Consider the following 19,008-nt stretch of genomic DNA (forward strand, 5'->3'; position numbering starts at 1 on the left):
CATCTTTTTAGCTGAAAGAGAGTGGTCTAATAGCTAGAACTGCATCCAATATTGCTCTGCAGCAAATATACCAAGGTCCCCCATAAACATACATTGCTAAAAACAAAATGGTCTAACAAATCATGAATCTTTTCTGTAGCCTCTGTAGCTGAACTAGTGCCTTCAGACCTAGATTCTGGGTACATACCTAAATACGTAACTGATATAAAGTGACCTAAACAGCCAGGAACTCTGTTTAGTGTGGGCGCCTCTACCATGGCTGCAAAGAATGCTGGTCCAGAGGGGAAAGGTGTGCATGTGGGAGAGTTAATGGGAGCGTGGTCTGTGCTGATCACATCCTGCAGGAGCTGAGCCAGCGCACCTCAGGCTCCCCCACAAGGGTTCCTGCAGCTGTACCAGAACGGTACCTTCTTCCACTCCCAGCCGATTGCTCAGTTCTCATTTATACTGGGACACTTCCTCGCCTGGAACGCAACACTAACTGCTTCATCTATAAAAACAAATAAGGACCTCTGCCCAGGATCTAAATGAAAACACCTCTTTTAGGACATGAAAATTAAAAGAGTAGAGAACAATGCTTACAAGCTTGATTCAGGATTCAGACAAGCTCTGGGTTTGAGTCTTCAATACTTTTCAGCTGTGTGACCTTCAACAAGTTGCTTGTCCCTCTGAGCCTCTATTTTCTTATCTGGAGGAAGGGCGAAGAAGTGCCTACCACACGGGATTATTGTGAGGGATAAATAAGACAATGTATATTTGGTAACTGGACAGCGTCTGGCACATAATAAGTGTTTAATAATGACCGCTATTAACAGTAGCTTTGATGGCATCAATTAATGAATTTTGCTGCTCCTTCATACTCTCCTTAGATTTGGGGGTGACTCCACGTTCATGGAGAGATCTAAGTTCACCTGTTGCCAACAGGTTTCCTTGGCCAAGTATGTGGAGAGCAATAGCCTGGTTAGATTAGGGCACAGGTGATGTTAGAAAATTAAAAACAGGTCAACCTCATTTCCAAGTTGATGAAATTATTCCTGGCTTAAAGATATTCAAGCCAGGTTCCCAAGAGCCCTTCAGATAAATACTTTTTATTACTACTGTCTTCAGATTTTTGTCCAAGGCTCAATTAAATTCAACAGTCATTTGAGTAACTGTTTCATGTCAGGGACCCTGCTGAGCACTAAAGATTCAGAGACGTATATGACACATTTTTTTGCTCAAGGAAATAACAGTTTAGTCATTTTCCATCTACCTGCCAAATCTCCCAGAATTATCTTCTCTACTCCATCTTTCTCCATGTCCTTCAAGATGCTTCTTAATCTAGTTCTGGGTGAGAACTTCTCTCTTTGTGCTTCTCACCATTCACCTAACTTTGTCCTCCTTACACAGCTCAACCATATCATAAATTTTCAATGTTCTCTGTCTAATGCATATAAATCTCATCTCCCCAGCCAGATTATAAATAATTCTAGGGCATGAGTCTTCTATTAGTTCATTTTATGTTCTTATAACACCTGCCATTTTGTTATTTCTACTTTAAACCATCAACGATGATTGTGAGTGAAATTTTATGAGGTTTTATGAAACATAGTTTAACTTATCCCTTTAAGTCAATTGGATATGAGATAGATTTGGGGCAGTTGCTACTTTCCCATACCTCATGACCTGATTCACTTAGGAAATTTCCTTTCTCTTTTTGCCTTCAAATTCTCTTCCTTCCACAGTGTTGACACTGCACACCAGATCACTGAATTCCATGTGAAAAATGCCATTTCTATTTTTGCATTTGGTCTTGAAAAAACTTGAATCACTGTCATCCACTCGGAAACCCCTCTAGAGGACAGGGCAGCTACTCAGCACATTTGTAAATCAACAGCCACACAGGAGGGGAAATGGAAAGGATTTCGTCTCCACATCACCCTAAAGGGGAAATGTGTGTCTCAGCTTAAATGGAGATACAATCGTGACTATTAACTGTACAAGGACTCTTGCACTTTGGAAAAATATCCTGATTTCTCTGAAATCACATATTTGGGATCTCTTTTCACCATAGACTACCAGAGTTATTATTCTGGTTGCTATAATACCAATGGGAGCATTGGGACTATTCTTATTGTGAAGTGCTATCCATGAGGCTGTGGACAAATCAGTAGTAGCATTCACCCAACTAAAACTATACCTCTTATACCTGGACACTCCCATTTCTTCATAGTCTTAGACAAACGTTAAAGAAAGAGACAAAAACAAGCTCAGTATATAGGAGAATATTCTCTACCATTGAATACCTGCACATATGTAGGGGTGGGTAAGCAAGGCTGAGGCAGGAAGGAGGTCTGATTGTGCTTGTGTGTATGTGGGTGTGCGCTCTGTGTATAAAACAGAACCTTCCCAAAGGGGGGAAAATTCTTAATCCTCTCAGTCAAACTGGTGAAAGAGGTAACAGGCTCTGAGCTATTTACAGACCTTAAATTGGCATGTGCTGTACATATTGAGTACTTTGCTGATCTCATTTTTTAGAGCAACTGAAATAAAGGAGAGACAGAAAAGGTAATGAGAGATTCAAATCATGACTATAATTGTTTAAAGTAACATTACCTTTCTTAAAACTGTAGATGCCTGGAAAACCTCCCAGAGTCAGAGAATTAGATAAAGTGGGATTCCACTTTGAAAGCAGAGTAGAGATAACATGATGTGTGAAGGCTGGGTGTAGAGGTGAAGAGGACTATCTGAATACTGTACTGATTTTATTTGATTTCAAGGGTGTTTTCCAGTGCTGCCATTGCTCAGGTGCCAAAATGCCTCTGTGCTACCATGAGGACCATGGGGTTATCCAGGTGCTGTGGTCACCAGGACACTACATGCCTTCAAAAGGAAGTCTGCACAGAAACCTATCTGGCCTGACTGTCCCATGCCCCTTTCTCTGGGAAAAAGGTAAAGCCCTCTACCAAAGACAGCAGAAGAAACTCTCACCCTCTGCAGTGAGGACAGTAATGAGCCATTGCCCATCGATCTCTAGGGCCTCTCTGGAAAGAGGAATATGTGTTGTCTCGAGATGGAGCCATATTTGGGACCCCCTGCCCAGTAGAGTGCAGTTAGGGGGTTGGAGTGGCCTGCACTGGCACTCTCGGGGACACTCAGGCTCCCCCAGTTTCAAAGCCTCCCAGCCGGACTCCCCATTCTAGTTATTCCCATTTCCCTTTGAGAACCTCACAGGGTCTTCTGTGGATGTTAAGAGACATGGATGTTACATGGACTCCATTAAGCAACGAGAGAAACTGCCAACTACACATTTACAGAAAAGCAAAATCTGTCTCTTCTTTTCTTCCATAATATATTTCCTCATCTGTGAAATGGGAATAACAGCCCTATCACATGTACTTTGCCAAGAGAAAGTGCTGCATAAGGTGGAAAAGCTATAGAAAGGCAAAGCATTCTTATACTGCTGTTTGTAGCTATTTTTATTATTACACACCCCCTAGGCCCATAGTCTCATATAATGTAAACAATGAAACAGCGACTAAGTATGTCTCAAAAGCCAGTCCACAGCCTGCTAAGGAGATGGCTGCAGGAAAGCTTGTTAAAAATCTAGGTTCCCCAGCCCTACCTTAAGTCAACTTGAATCAGAACCCTCAAGTGTGGAGCCCGGAGACCTATATTTTCAACGAGCTCCCAGGCAACAATGACCATCAGCCAGGTGTGTGCCCCTATTTGCTCCATTCCGTGAACACTGGACAGAACTTCTCAGCCGGGTTTGGAGGAAGAGATGTATGACATCTTGACCAGTGGGAATAGGTTACAGCACAGGTGAATGACAACTCTTTTCTAAGGGAGCAGGAAGCAGAAATAGTGCTTTATGGGGGTTGGGGGAATGAGGGGTTAAGGTTCTACAAGAGGACCACCAGACGGGGAGGAGTGGTCGGTGGGGAAAGGAATTGGACTCACCTACAATGATACCACAAGCACTGACCAATCCAATCTCTTTCTTCAGGGCCACTCCGCCCCCTCCAGAACCAGTCTCGGGGCTGGCCTCCGGCTCGCTCCCACCTGGGTGGATCTTTTCAGTGTTGTTTCGGTGCCTGGCTCCTTTTTCCATGTTTCTCAGTAGGATTTCAACCTCCGAAAGGTATCTCTCTTTCTAATGCATATGGGTGTAAATATATTTAGAGAGAAAGCCTTTCAAATGGAGACGTCCTTTTCCGTGATGTGATAAGGACCAGTCCTACCCTCTTAAAAAAAAAAAAAAAAAAAAGACCCAGGCAGATAAAAGAGAAAAATGAAAATATTCCTACTCTGCCTTGACACTTTCTTGTCACTCGTGCTTACAAACAAGGTAAGTGTTGTTGGGGGCGGCAGGGGGGAGACATAGATATTTAAATATAAAAATAGAACTGTACCAGCTACTCCGGCTGGAATTCTCCTGAAAAAGGATGTAGCTCTTCAGAAACCAGGACCTTTCTGCAATGTGTACCAGGCAGTGGCTTATTTCAGATGCTTCAAAGAGGTAGTCCGGATTTCCCTCAGCTCTTCCCCTAAGAAAACAGATTGTCTTTACCTCCCCTTAGCCTTTTCTTTTATGATGAGGATAAAAGTAGTTTTCATTAACTGACAGGAAAAAAGGCAATCTTCCGGTACTCTCTTCTCTCCCAGAAACAACAACTGTGGACCCGACCGGTTTGCTCTAGGTCCTGTTTCCACCTGGCGTGGGTTGCCTTCCCCTCCCCGTCTCCTGCCTTCCGCTTTCTCCAGATGTCCTCTTCGGTCTCGCTTGTTTTCTTGTCCCTGTTTTCCTTCTTCCGATCTCCGTCCTCACGGCACAGACTGCCCCATCTCCCGTGGTTACGGGAGAGTGGCTCTGGCACAAACGAACGTGTTCCCCTTTTAGCGAGGGGTTTTATGTGCTGAGCTAGCTCCGCCCCCACCTCCTCCGTTCCTATCCATCCTCTGTCTCCTCCTTCCTGTTCAATGTAAATAGCAGCACACAGCCCCCAAAGATCACCGAGAAGATGGATTAAAAGATTTCTCTTTGTAATCGATCGGCTCTCTTTTCTCCATCTTTCTCTTTGTAAGTAGTGGAAGTATTAAAAATCCTCCCATGTCGACCGTTCCGGGAGAGTTCATGAGCTGGTATAGCATTACAGGTCTTTCAGCAGATGTGGGCTTTATAAATAAGGCACCGGTTGTGCAGACACTTTAGCACCATCAGAAATACACTGGCGAATGTATTAAAATATTTATGTCTGGAAGATTTGAGGATACAGGAGAGAAGGCTGTAGGGACATTATCTTCAAGTATCTGAAAATAGGAGGAAATTCAGGGTGGGAGAGGGGAATGGAAAGAATTAAGAATAATGGAAAAGAGGTTCATTTAGTATAATTGTGAGCAGCTGTGAAGAGTAGAGTGGAAACAAAATTACTCGGAAGAGGTGGTAGCCTCAGCGTTCGCAGCTCTTATTTAGTGTTATCTGAAACAGGGGGGGAAGAAAAAAAAGACCCCCCCACTCTGGTCCCAGGAAAGAATGATACAAAATCTGGTGGAATGGGGCCTTTCACAGCTTCTAATATTTTTGCATCTATAAATTATTAGAAAGGCAGACTGGAGAGGGGATGGGGAGTTATAAGCACCTCTCTGATCATGAAGCAGATTGTTGATGTTAAGAGATGACCTATTTCCATACTGATACTGTATCTTGGCTTCTGTGAAGAATTTTACCCAGAAACTACTGCCTTACGTGAGAGCAATGACATCTATTTATAATTGCAAAGTACTCTGAAAAAACCAGCAAGAAGCAATATAGCAGACAACACTGTAAGTCTAAAATGAAATTATTTTGAATCTGTATTACATACATTATGCAAAAGCACTTGATTTTAAAGTGAGTCTAAAAAATAAAGTTCCCCAAGCTGACCACTAAGTACAGAAATTGGCCTCACTTTTTGCAGAATGTTCCAAAAGATTTTGGATTTTAAGGGAAGTAAATAATTCCTTAAAATGGGGATGGTTGAGCTATTGTAGGAAGGACTTTTCCACATGGGGTAAAGTCCAATCAGCAATCTTTTCCACTTCGCCCCTTGACCACTCAGCAAGTATTAAGAGGTTTCAAAGGTTAGGAGTTCAACGGCTTCTCCTTCTGCAGTTCAAGATATAGCAAATTGAAAGCCTCAGCAAAAAAAAAAAAAAAAAAAAAAAGTGGGGGTGGTGATGTAAAAAGGATTTTTAACAAAAAGAACAGACAAAGCAGGGAATATATAGCACAAAACTCCATGGGAGGGGATGAGTCATGGGAAATGAAAAAATTTTGAATTGCTTTTGGCCTTTCCTGACAATATCAGAAAGCATCAACCATCTGGTTTGAAGACTTCTGCTCAAATTTCAACATCAAGTTATAAAACAAATAATCTTTCTGCTCTCAAACATGAGTTCCTTCAGTAATGTTTCAATTCAAATGGTGTAGATATAATATGAGATAAAACATGAATGTGATGAATTTTAGGTCTCTTGCCAAAACTGGTGCTAACTGATCACAATATGGTAAGCTTTAGCCATCTCAGCGTATGAACTAAGAAGCTAAAGGGGGAGTGGGATCAAATACAACTTTGGGATGCAATGGTATTAAGCACACCCAATTGGAAAGAAAGCGTTTTTGAAATTTAATATTTCTATTTCTTTAGCACTTGGAGTTTATAAGTGGCTTATGATTGTCTATTAATGGTACAATGTAAAAGGTGGAAAAGCAATCTCCCCACCCCACCCCCGAAATAAACAGGACCATTTATTCATATTATAAGGCTCCCTTCAGGTTTGGATCTTTTTGTGAAATAAATCCTAAGTGTGTCAAAATTCCACATGGTTAACATTGAACGCAGGAGAGAAAGAAAAGTCTTCGCGTGATATGTTGGGAAAAATCTATAGAAATAATTAACTGAAGGTTATTAAATTTTTAGCACTGAATTCTTTTTTATTCATAACTCGATTCTACATTTGCCTTTATAATTTTAAATCTGTTGTCTACATTTAAGTAGGACATTATCTACAAACTGTTTTCTGCACAATATCTTGATTTTTTTTTTCCCCTCATTAAATACTTTGGGTAGACAAGGCTGTAGTTTTTCCCTATTTTAAAGATTAGGAAGCTGAAGCTCAGAGAATGTCTTACCTGAGGACAAAGATAAGACACCTTTGGACAAGTGGGATATCAGTGGTTTACACTGAGATCGTCCCAGGACGCTACAGCTACTTGCTGATGCCTCAGCTTCTTCTGAGGGAAACAGAAGACCTTTGATCAGGGCCATGTCCACGCTTCTTGAATTGGTGTCATAACTGTGCTTTTAGAGACCCGCGTTGATGCCACGCCTAACATCCGTTCAGTGAGAGCCACAGGTCTTAATCTGCCCCCCACCCCTCCATTTGTCACCCCTTCCCATAGTCCTCAGTTTGGTCAGTTTCCAAGTACTTTAGTACAACTCTGTTTCCAATATCTGAGTCACTGTTTACTGTTGTTTTTCATGCTGAAGATGGGAAGAAATTGATCTTTTTACCCAGGGAAAGGGCGGGTAAGAGGGTCGTTTTCTTAGGAGTCTGTACTTAGGAAGAGAAAGGCTGTGTGAGGCTGACATCTACTGCACAAAGAGGGATATGGCATGGGGGCATGCTGCTTGTACGGTAGCTGAACAAAAACGCTGTCACGTTTCAATATTCCCTTTTTGAAACAACAGGTAAGAAGTATCTGTTAATGCAAAGGGGTAGAGTTAACACACAAAGCACATTCACTCCATTCTTGACTTTTGTTTTCCTGCCGCGCCGCACGGCTTGCAGGATCTTAGTTCCCCAGCCAGGGTTCGAACCCAGGCCCCGGCAATGAATGCGCCGAATCCTAACCACTGGACCGCCAGGGAATTACCCTGATTTTTTTTTTTTCTGGACCCAATAGACAAGCACTTTATTCTTGTTCTTTGTAGCAGAGCTATAAGGTCTGAGGTCACTAAGAGAAGACCCAAATCTCTTCCGGGAGGGAACTCACAATCCATGCTCCCACTCTACTCTTCTTCTCGCACCTACCTGCCCAGTCAGAAGGAAACCCTGATTTCAATTAAAGCCAGCTTTCTTCTTAGAATTCCAGCGACCACTGCCTATAGTCAAACAGTGGCTTCCTGAGCTAGTGGTTCTAAGAGACTTTATTTCATTAAAAATGGAAAGCAGATGAAAATTAGTGAGCAAAGAAGAAGGAAGTAAGAAAGAAAAGGCCAAAACAGGTACGAAAAAAGGAAGATGAAATGAGGAGATGCCCTCAGTTAATAAGCCCTTTTTAGGGTATGCTCTGTTTGCCTTTCGGACATATTCCTAAATTCAAAGGAAGTTGTATCTTCTAGAGTTTATGTAGTCCTGAGAATTTGGGTGGAGCAGACCCTGTTCTGCTATGATGACCCATTAGTTCATGCTCTTCTGGAGATAATGATGAATTCTTGCTCTGACACTAGAGACAAAAGTTCCAGCAGATTACTGTTCTGTCTGCTGCACTTGGCCAGATTCCATGGAGCCAGCCCAGCACCAGTGGGAAAGAAGTAAAGATGCATTCCCTGAGGCAGGCTGCACATCCTTCCCTCCTTCACTGGGCCCATCTGTCATGGTGACTTGGTATTCTTTTTAAGGATTTAGGTGACTTCAGTTCTGAGTACTTAAATATGGAAACTTCCACCTCCTCATTGGTTTTCACTGAAGATTTGTGTTTACCAAAGATGAGAGCCCCTGTCTTTTTTTTTTTTTTAATAAATTTATTTATTTATTTATTATTTATTTATGGCTGCGGTGGGTTTTCATCGCTGCGCTCAGGCTTTCTCTAGTTGCGGGGAGCAGGGACTACTCTTCGTTGTGGTGTGCGGGCTTCTTATTGCGGTGGCTTCTCTTGTTGCAGAGCACGGGCTCTAGGTGGGTGGGCTTCAGTAGTTGTGGCACGCGGGCTCAGTAGTTGTGGCTTGCAGGCTCTAGAGCACAGGCTCAGTAGTTGTGGTGCATGGGCTTAGTTGCTCTGCGGCATGTGGGATCTTCCCGGACCAGGTCTCGAAACTGTGTCCCCTGCATCGGCAGGCGGATTCTAAACCACTGCGCCACCAGGGAAGTCCTGAGAGTTCCTGTCTTTTAAGATGTGGAAGAGAAGTTCCCTGAGGTCAGAGATTTGTTTTGTTCATTGCTGTAACCCCAGTACCTAAAGTGGTGCCTGGCACTCAATCAATATAATTGAATGGGGCTTCCCTGGTGGCGCAGTGGTTAAGAATCCGCCTGCCAATGCAGGAGACACAGGTTCAAGCCCTGGTCCAGGAAGATTCCACATGCCACGGAGCAATTAAGCCCATGTCCCCAACTACTGAGCCTGCGCTCTAGAGCCCGCGAGCCACAACTACTGAGCCTGCGTGCCACAACTATTGAAGGCCGCATGCCTAGATCCCATGCTCCGCAATGAAGAGTAGCCCCCGCTCCTCGCAACCAGAGAAAAGCCCGCGCACAGCAACAAAGACCCAATGCAACCAAAAATAAAATAAATAATAAAATAAATAAATTAAAAAATATATATAATTGAATGAAAGAATGAATGAATGAATAAATGGTGATGTGCATTAATGCATAATAAATACATAAATTACATAATAACTGATGGACTGATGTGCCGACTAATTGTAGCAAGATGTAGTCCTCAGTGCCTGGAGAGGGACTGGATTGTGGAAAGAGGGGAAAAACACCATCCAGGGTTTGACTTAAAGATCATTTCTTATAGAGCACAGATCTCAAGCAGGCCCTCAACACTGCCCAGCGATCCTACCACAGTCCTGTAGTCATTGCCTCTTCCACTTATCTCCTCTCTGCAAACCAACACCATCCCCCAAATCCTCACTTTCAGTTGACATCCTTGCCTATTGTTTCATGGTGAGAAAATAGAAATAAGCAGAAGAAAACATCCACATCCTCCTACCACTAAATCTGTACATCTTTCCCCACATACTCGACCTCCCCTCCCATAGAAACAGATGTGGTGTCCATGCTCCTGTGTATCTGTGAGAGACATACTCTCTCCTCCAGGAGTTACCTCCAGCTAAGACTGCATGCTTCCCACATGTATCTATCTCCCTGACTTGTGCACTAGATTCCCCGTCCTTTCTTACCTACTCAGGAACTTTGCTCCTGCAATTACTCCTCTCTCTCCTGCATTATCAGTTTTTTACTCTTTCCTGGATTATTCCTATCAGCATGCAAATATGCTGTAATAGCTTCTGTTTAAAAAAACAAAACTAACCGAACCTCCCTTCACTTTACTTCCTTATTCAGCTGCACCCAACTTCTCTGCTCCCCTGTTTTCACTTCTTCAGCTCCATTCATGCTTGAATCCACTAGTCTTAAGCTTTTGTCCCTATCCCCATGATGAAGCCATTCCTGTCAAGGTCACCAATAGCCACCGCAGGGCCCAATCTAGCAAGCGTTTCTCAGTCTTCGGCTTACTGATCTCACAGCAGCCCTGGCTCCTGGGATCCACTCTTCTGGCTTTCCCCTACCTCACTGGCCTCTTAGGCTCCTCAGCTGGATCCTTTTCTCTTCCCAACCTCTCCTCTATCCTCCCTCGCTACCGGGGTGATCTCATCCAGCCCTATGGCTTTCGGTGGCATCTACACACTGATATTTCCCAAATTTATAAATCCAGCCCTCATCTCTCCCAGAAATTCTAGAATTAGCTATCTGCCTACATGATGTCTCTGTTGGATGTTTAATAGTTATCTGAAACTTAAAAAGCCCAGTGCCAGCGTGCCCCTCCAAACCTGCTCTTCCTCCAGTATTCCCCACTTGAGTAAATGGCACTCCTCGGTCAGGCCAAATATCTTAGAGTTAACCTTGACTTACCTTTTTCTCTTATCTTTTATTCAGCATTTAGTTTATCAGCCAATCCTGTTAGCTGTTAATTTAAACTTATCTAGAAATGACTCACTTCTTACCATCTTCACTGCTACTACCCTGGTTCATTACCACCTCCTCATCTGCTCTCACCTGGACTCTTCCATTGGGCTCCCTGTTTCGACACCTGTTGTCCTAAAACGTCCTCCTATACATCATTCTCAACAGAGCAACCAGAATAATCCTTTAAAATCATAAATCAAGGACTTTCCTGGTGGTGCAGTGAATAAGACTCTGAGCTCCCAATGCAGGGGGCCTGGGTTCGATCCCTGGTCAGGGAACTAGATCCCACATGCATGCCGTAACTAAGGAGCCCGCCTGCCACAACTAAGGAGCCGGCGAGCCACAGCTAAGACCCAGTGCAATCAAATAAATAAATAAATAAATATTTTTTAAAAATCGTAAATCAGGTCATATCTCTCCCTTGCTCAAAATCCTCCAGTGGCTGTTCATCACACCTAATTAGAATCCAATCTGAAGTCGTCTTTCTCATGGACTCTGGTGACCACTCCAAAATCATATCTGTATAATCTTCCTTCCACTTAGTCCTCCCAGACTCCTAGGCCTCCTTCCTATTCTTTGAACACTGAGCTCCGCTTCAGGCCTTTACACTAGCTGGAGCTTCTGTGAGGAACACTCTTCCTCTAGACAGTCACGTGCTCTGCTCCCTCGTGTTAGGCTTGTCTCTCATCAAATGTCACCTTGCAGAGGATTTCTCTGATCACCCAATAGAAAATCAGTCTTTATTCCATCACCTGGACCTTATTTTTTGTCATTATTACCTAACATTATTCGTTTGCTTGTTTGTTCCTTATTTGTTTCCTCTGTTAAAATGTAAGCTCCAGATTATTTGATTTTTTGTTTTCTAGATAGGGAAATGATATTATAGTTATAAGTATAGAATCTTTATCTTTTTTTTTTGGTAGGGTGTCTTATTTATTTATTTATTTGTTTATTTATTTATTTATTTTTGGCTGCATTGGGTCTTCGTTGCTGCGCGTGGGCTTTCTCTAGTTGTGGCGAGCGGGGGCTACTCTTCTTTGCGGTCTTCTCATTGAGGTGGCTTGTCTTGTTGCGGAGCACGGGGTCTAGGCATGTGGGCTCCAGTAGTTGTGGCATGAGGGCTCAGTAGTTGTGGCTCACAGGCTGTAGAGCTCAGGCTCGATAGTTGTGGAGCACGGGCTTAGTTGCTCCGCGACATGTGGGATCCTCCTGGAACCAGGGATGGAACCCATGTCCCCTGCGTTAGCAGAAGGATTCCTAACCACTGTGCCACCAGGGAAGTCCCTATCTTTTAGATATATATGCCAATATATTTATGGATGAAATAATTTGATGTCTTGGATTTGCTTCAAAATAATATAAGGGGAAGGGATGGAGAGGTAGTTTATCAATGAAAGAAGGCTGTGAGTTGATATTGTTTAAGCTGGGTGATGGGTAGGTAGGAGTCCATTATACTATCTTCTCTAGCTTTGTATATGTTTACATTTTCCCATTAAAAACAAACAAACAGGGGCTTCCCTGGTGGCACAGTGGTTGAGAATCTGCCTGCCAGTGCAGGGGACACGGGTTCGAGCCCTGGTCTGGGAGGATCCCACATGCCGCGGAACGACTAGGCCCGTGAGCCACAATTGCTGAGCCTGCGCGTCTGGAGCCTGTGCTCCGCAACAAGAGAGGCCGCGATAGTGAGAGGCCCGCGCACCGCGATGAAGAGTGGTCCCCGCTTGCCGCAACTAGAGAAAGCCCTCGCACAGAAACGAAGACCCAACACAGCCATAAATAAATAAATAAGTAAATAAATAAAAATTAAAACAAAAAAACCAAACAAACACAATCTTTGCTCGTTTATTTATCATCATCTCCCTAATGTCCAGAGCAGTACTTGACATATAGAAGGAATTCAATAAATACATATTTATTTAATAGTTATTGCACTTTGAATCAGTTAGGAGAGTAAAGGTATATTTTCAAGATAAAAGTTAATCATTTACTGCCAATTGTTGAAATCTAAATTCTAAGTTCCAAAGGAGATTTTATAAAGAGTATTCCCTTCCAGGCTTCACATCCAAGAATGTCTTAATTGTGGGAATGCCAAAAGCTAAACTTAAGAGCAATTTTAAAAAATATAGCTTAACTGGGAGATCAGCTTGGTGCTTTGTGACCGCCTGGAGGGGTGGGATAGGGAGAGTGGGAGGGAGGGAGACGCAAGAGGGAAGAAGATATGGGGACATATGTGTATGTATAACTGATTCACTTTGTTATAAAGCAGAAACTAACACACCATTGTAAAGCAATTATACTCCAATAAAGATGTTTAAAAAATATATATATATAGCTTAATTTCTCACCTCTTTCTCACCAAATCATGATAATTAACTGTCATCTCCTATACTACTAAAATTGTGAAGCAAAGTTGGGAAGAAAATACAAAAATCTAAAAGGCTATAGTGGACTTCCCTGGTGGTACAGTGGTTAAGAATCTGCCTGCCAATGCAGGGGACACGGGTGCGAGCCCTGTTCCAGGAAGATCGCACATGCTGCGGAGCAACTAGAGCCCGTGAAGCACAACTACTGAAGCCTGCGCTCCTAGAGTCCGTGCTCCGCAACAAGAGAAGCCACCGCAATGAGAAGCCCGCGCACCACAACGAAGACTAGACCCCGCTCGCCACAACAAGAGAAAAGCCCACGTGCAGCAATGAAGACCCAACGCAGCCAAAAGAAAAAAATAAAAAATAAAAGGCTATAGTGTGGAGATCACTGATGTAGAACATACAATCTATAGTAAGAGAATGTGGTCTTTTAGGAAATCTTCAATACTACACAATTAATCTGATTAATAGAGAAATAAATTCTAATAGAAATTTGATTACATATACAGGGATGTGCTCAATTAATTTCACTTGCATATTCAGCCAATATTGACCAACTGTTTACTGTGCTAGATACAGGGAATATAATGGTGAAAAAGACCATTAGGTCTAGGTGTCAACTTGACTAGCCACAGGGTACCCAGAGTGAGCATTATTTCTGGGTGTGTCTGTAAGAGTGTTTCTGGATGAGATTAGCATTTGAATTGACAGATCCCTTAAAGTAAATTGCCCTTCCCCACGTGAGTGAGCATAATCAAATCTGTTGAGGGCCTGAATAGGAGAAAAAGCAAGGGAAGGAGGAATTCACCCCTTTTTGCTTCCTATCTGCCTACTGGAGTTGGGACATCTCATCTCACCTTCTCTACCCCTCAGATTGGGATTTAAACCATTGACTCCCCTGATTCTCTGGCCTTTGGACACGGACTGACTTACACCACCACCTTTCCTGAGCCTCCGGCCTGCAGACAGAAGATCATGGGACTTCCCAGCCTCCGTATTAAGTAAGCCAATTTGTTATAAATAAATCTCTCTCTCTCCCTCCCCCTATATATATATATACATATATCTCCTACTGGTTCTGTTTCTTTGGGGAACCCTGACTAATACAAGAACCTTAGATGCCAACACTTTAGATCTTTCTCTTTCCTCCTAAAGTCCAGGTGCAGCTTAGTTTCCTATGAGACAGGAGGGAAGAAGGCAGGACACAACCTTTAAAAGAATGACATAGCCCTTGAGGATATGACGAAAACTGGTTAGAACCTACTAGGCCCAAGATGGCGGAAGATTCAAATTCCAGTAGACCTTGAGCCTCATTGTATGCTCATTGTAATATATTAGCATATGCTAAATGACAGCCACCCACCAGCGCCATGACGACAGTTCGGAGGTTGACCATTTTAGGCCAAAAAGCGGGCGGTGGCCCAATTCCTGGAAACTGCTGCCCCTTCTCCAAAACAGTTAGAATATTCCTCCCACTTAGTATAGGAAATTACCCAGCCCATAAAAACTAACCACCCCTGCAGCCCAGGGCCACTCTCGCCTTCTGAGACGGACAGCATTCTGCCTATGGAACGTGTATTCCTCTCTAAATAAACCTGCTTTCACTTTACTGTGGCTCGCTCTTGAATTTTTCCTCTGCAAAGCCAGGACCCTCACTTGGTGGCCCATTCCAGGGACTCACCTGAGACCTGGGACCTGACCAGCCTCTCACGCCCCATTTTCCTGCAACATCTTGACTCCCCAACAAAGGATCACTGGACATTTGAGGAAAGCTCCAGCATGACAATAACAAACATAGGTGATGCAAGAAGCAGAAGAAAACTTCCCAAAAATTACAATTACTATACTCAGAAAGGGGAATTAGAGTGAGAAGATAGGACCCAGTTCTGAGGCCAAGTAATAGCCCCATTAGGTCATGCCAGTTACTGGGTTCAAAACCAAACTCCTCTCAGTTCCCCAGACAAAACCAAACTCCTGTGTTCCTCATTTTGTCATGGCCATAGTATCACGTTATCATAGCATCATGATCTCAATCACCCAGGCCTGAGACCTTCATCTTTTTCCCTCCCTCTCCCTTTTTAGCCCCATATCCAACTGGTCACCAAATCCTGTTGGTTCTGCCTCTGAAATTGTCTCACAGCTGTCTTACTATCCCATAGTTGCTGCCCTATTCCAGAACTATTCATCCAGTCCCATTGCAATAACCTACCACTTAATCCCCCATCTGTGACCTTCCATCCCTTCATTCTGTCCCCAGAGTTATGTTTCATAAAACATGGGGTTGATTATGTTTCTATCCTGCTTAAAAGCCTCTGATGGTTCTCTGTTGTATAAAGCAGTGGTCCCTAAGGCTGGCTGAGTGAGCATCAAAATCACCCAAGGAGCTTTTAAAATTAAAAAATATACTGGCCACAGGGAAGTGTTCAGGTAGACCTTCTCCTATGGTACCCTCTGGTGGCAACTCCATGCAATGGCTGACTTTCATTTTACCCACAAAATTCCCTCTGAGATTCTAATTAAGATGGATCTGCCTATTGGTTGGGGGAACCACTAGCTTAACAAATAAAGTCTAAACTCTTGGATGGAGGCATCAATCCATCTCTCTAGCTTTTCCCCCGTAATATCTTCTTATCCTCATCATCCTTTTGGTGTCCCATTCACTCTTCCCTTTAGCCACACTGGACCAGACTGTACTTTCCCATACTAATGTGTTTACTGATGCTTTTCCCCTGACTGGAATGCCCCTCCTCTCCACCTGCAGGATAAAACTTTCCCATTTTTTAAGGCTCATTCAAATGCCTGTTCCTCTAGGAAACCTGCCTAAATTGACCTTATCTCTCTTTTTTCCTGTGTTCTCATAGCATTCCCTACTTCCTCAGGGAAGCCTTCCCAAACTGTATGCTCCCATAGTTACTGGTGTTTTGTCTTATATGACAGTACTTAAAGTACTTAATAGTTATATACCTATTATTGAGATTAAAGAAAATGTCTTCCTCTCCTACTATACTGGAAGTGACTTGAAGGCAAGAGCCATACCTGTTACCATGTACAGAGGGTACATAATATAGATGCTCAATAACATTTGTTGACTGGGTTAATTAATGGTTTTGAAATGATCACATATTCTGTTTTGTACTGTGTGTAATTATATCTATATATATTTGGATTCCTTATTCAGCCATAGGCTTTTTGAAGAGACAGATAAAATTTCTTATTCTCTGTACCACACCCCTATCCCCACCTAGATCTGTGCCTGGGATAGAGTGGAAGCTTAGATAAAATTGCCCCATGAATATCCCAGGAGAATGCAGATTCCAAGAGAGCCATGACTTTGTCTTCTCCCTTGCCATATGCCCAGGGGCTAGAATAGTGCTTGGTCCCTGGCATTTGCTTAGGAAATATTTGTTGGCTGAATGATTATAATTACCAGATGGATCCTTCTCCCATAGTTCCTGGTGGTACTAACCACTATCTTCATTTTATTCCTAAATTTCTCTTCTCCCATTGAGATGTATTTCCTGTTTGAGTGTGCTAAAGTGTCTTGAAGCAAGGTAAAATTCTCCCTGATAATTTCCTTTCCTATTCCATTGTTCGTCAAATATTTACTGAGCACCTACCACATATCAGACACTGTGGAAGGACTGGTAAGCCCAAAGTAAAAATATAGACCCAGTCTGGTTAAAGAGGGAAGTGAACACAATGGGACGAGGGTCATGATAGTGACATGCAAAGGCTGCTCTGGGAGCACCCCTCAGTGGGCAGGCCAGAATAGGCATCTGGAGAAAGTGATCTCTGAGCTGAGTCTGGAAGGAAGAATAGAAGTTAACCTGGAGAATATGCCAAGCAAAGGAAAGAGCTTGCCCAAAAGGCACATCGGTAGGAGAGTGTGATTTAAATGCAGTGTGACTAGGACTTCCCTGGTGGCGCAGTGGTTAAGAATCCACCTACCAATGCAGGGGACACAGGTTCGAACCCTGGTCTGGGAAGATCCCACATGCCACGGAGCAACTAAGCCCGTGCGTCACAACTACTGAGCCTGTGCTCTAGAGCCCACAAGCCACAACTACTGAGCCCACGTGCCACAACTACTGAAGCCCGCGTGCCTAGAGCCCGTGCTCCTCAACAAGAGAAGCCACCGCAATGAAAAGCCCGTGCACCTCAACAAAGAGTAGCCCCCACTCGCCCGCGTGCAGCAACGAAGACCGAACACAGCCAAAAATAAAAATAAATTAATTAATTAATTAAAATAAATAAATAAATTCAGTGTGACTGAAGTGCACCGTGCTCTTGATCAAACATTGAGAGATGCAAAAAAAAAAAAAAAAATGCAGATCATGAAGAGCTTTAGTGCCATACTCAGTAAACTGTCTTGAAAGTGTTGGGCAGTTTTAAGCAGAACAGCGATTGGGTCTGGCAGCTTGGTAGGATGGAATGGACTGGGCAAATCTATAGGCAGAGGGCAGTTAGGAGGTGATTAGTGTAATCAAAATAAGGAATAAAGAGAAACAAAGCAAGAGTGATGAAAATAGAAAGATGATGGATTCAAGGTATATTTATAAAATATATACTCAATGAACACTTGCATGTCTAGAAAATTACTTACAGAAATAATTGCATGGGTGCTTAAAGATAAATGAATATGAAGATGTTTATTATATCATGTTTCAGCAATAATTAAAAATTGGGAACACTGTATGTCCATCAATATGAGGTTAATTAAATTATTACTAATCAAAGCATGCAAACTTTAAAAAGAATGATGTAGAAACTGGGTCATTTGTAGAGATGTGGCTGGACCTAGAGTCTGTCATACAAAGTGAAGTAAGCCAGAAAGAGAAAAAACAAATATTGTATATTAATGCATATATGTGGAATCTAGAAAAATGGTACAGATGAACCTATTTGCAGGGTAGGATTAGAGACACAGGTGTAGAGAATGGATGGGTGGACACGGGAAGAGGGGGAGGGTGGGATGAAATGGGAGATTAGGATTGACATATATACACTACTATGCGTAAAATAGATAGCTATCGGGAACATGCTATAAAGCACAGGAAGCTCAGCTCCGTGTTCTGTGACGACCTAGATGGGTGGGATGGGGGGTGGGAGGGAGGTCCAAGAGGGAGGGGATATAGGTATACATATAGCTGATTCACTTCATTGTACAGCAGAAACTAACACAACATTGTAAAGCACTTATACTCCAATAAAAACAATAAAAAGAAGGATGTGTAAAAATAAAAATATTAACTGAAAACAAATTGTAAATTGATCTTATGTGTATAATATCACATTTTTGTTTAAATGTGTATAACATGTGTATTGTGTATTGGTATATGCATTGAAAGAAATTCTGGAAGGATTTACATAAAGGCTGTCAACCATGCTTGTCTTTGGGGAATAGGGTCAGGGGTAATGGGTTTTTATTTTCCAATTTAAAAACTTGTGTTTTCATTTTTTTCAAAACTAAATGCAACATGTGAGCCTGGATAGAAAAAAACATTTCTCCTCTTTCTATAGAGGACATTTGTGGAAGAATTGGTGAAATTTGAATAAGGTTTCTAGATTAGATAATAGTACCATATCAATGTTAATTCTTTGATTTTGATAATGGTACTGACTTTATGGGAGAGAATGTCCTTGTTTATGGGAAATTCGCAGTGAAATATCTAGGAGTAATGGGGCCTTATGTCTGCAACGGATTCTC

The 19,008-nt window shown here is 42.6% G+C and overlaps 1 protein-coding gene and 1 long non-coding RNA gene across 2 annotated transcripts in view; one reads left to right on the plus strand and one right to left on the minus strand.

Moving 5' to 3' along the window:
* The window catches only part of SLC7A8 (solute carrier family 7 member 8), a 57,092-nt gene extending 52,222 nt beyond the window's left edge, over positions 1-4,870 (minus strand). Inside the window, exon 1 of the mRNA XM_036843054.1 lies at positions 3,943-4,870. Coding sequence (XP_036698949.1) covers positions 3,943-4,093 — 151 coding nt within the window. The 5' untranslated portion in view covers positions 4,094-4,870. The remainder of the gene's footprint in view (positions 1-3,942) is intronic.
* LOC118890337 lies at positions 4,245-17,266 on the plus strand. The gene is made up of 3 exons (XR_005018727.1): positions 4,245-4,330; positions 14,175-14,302; positions 14,949-17,266. It is a non-coding gene; the product is annotated as an uncharacterized LOC118890337 (long non-coding RNA).
* The last annotated feature ends 1,742 nt before the right edge of the window (positions 17,267-19,008 follow it).

This window comes from Balaenoptera musculus, chromosome 2, assembly GCF_009873245.2.
Source record: "Balaenoptera musculus isolate JJ_BM4_2016_0621 chromosome 2, mBalMus1.pri.v3, whole genome shotgun sequence".
Lineage (NCBI taxonomy): Eukaryota > Metazoa > Chordata > Mammalia > Artiodactyla > Balaenopteridae > Balaenoptera > Balaenoptera musculus.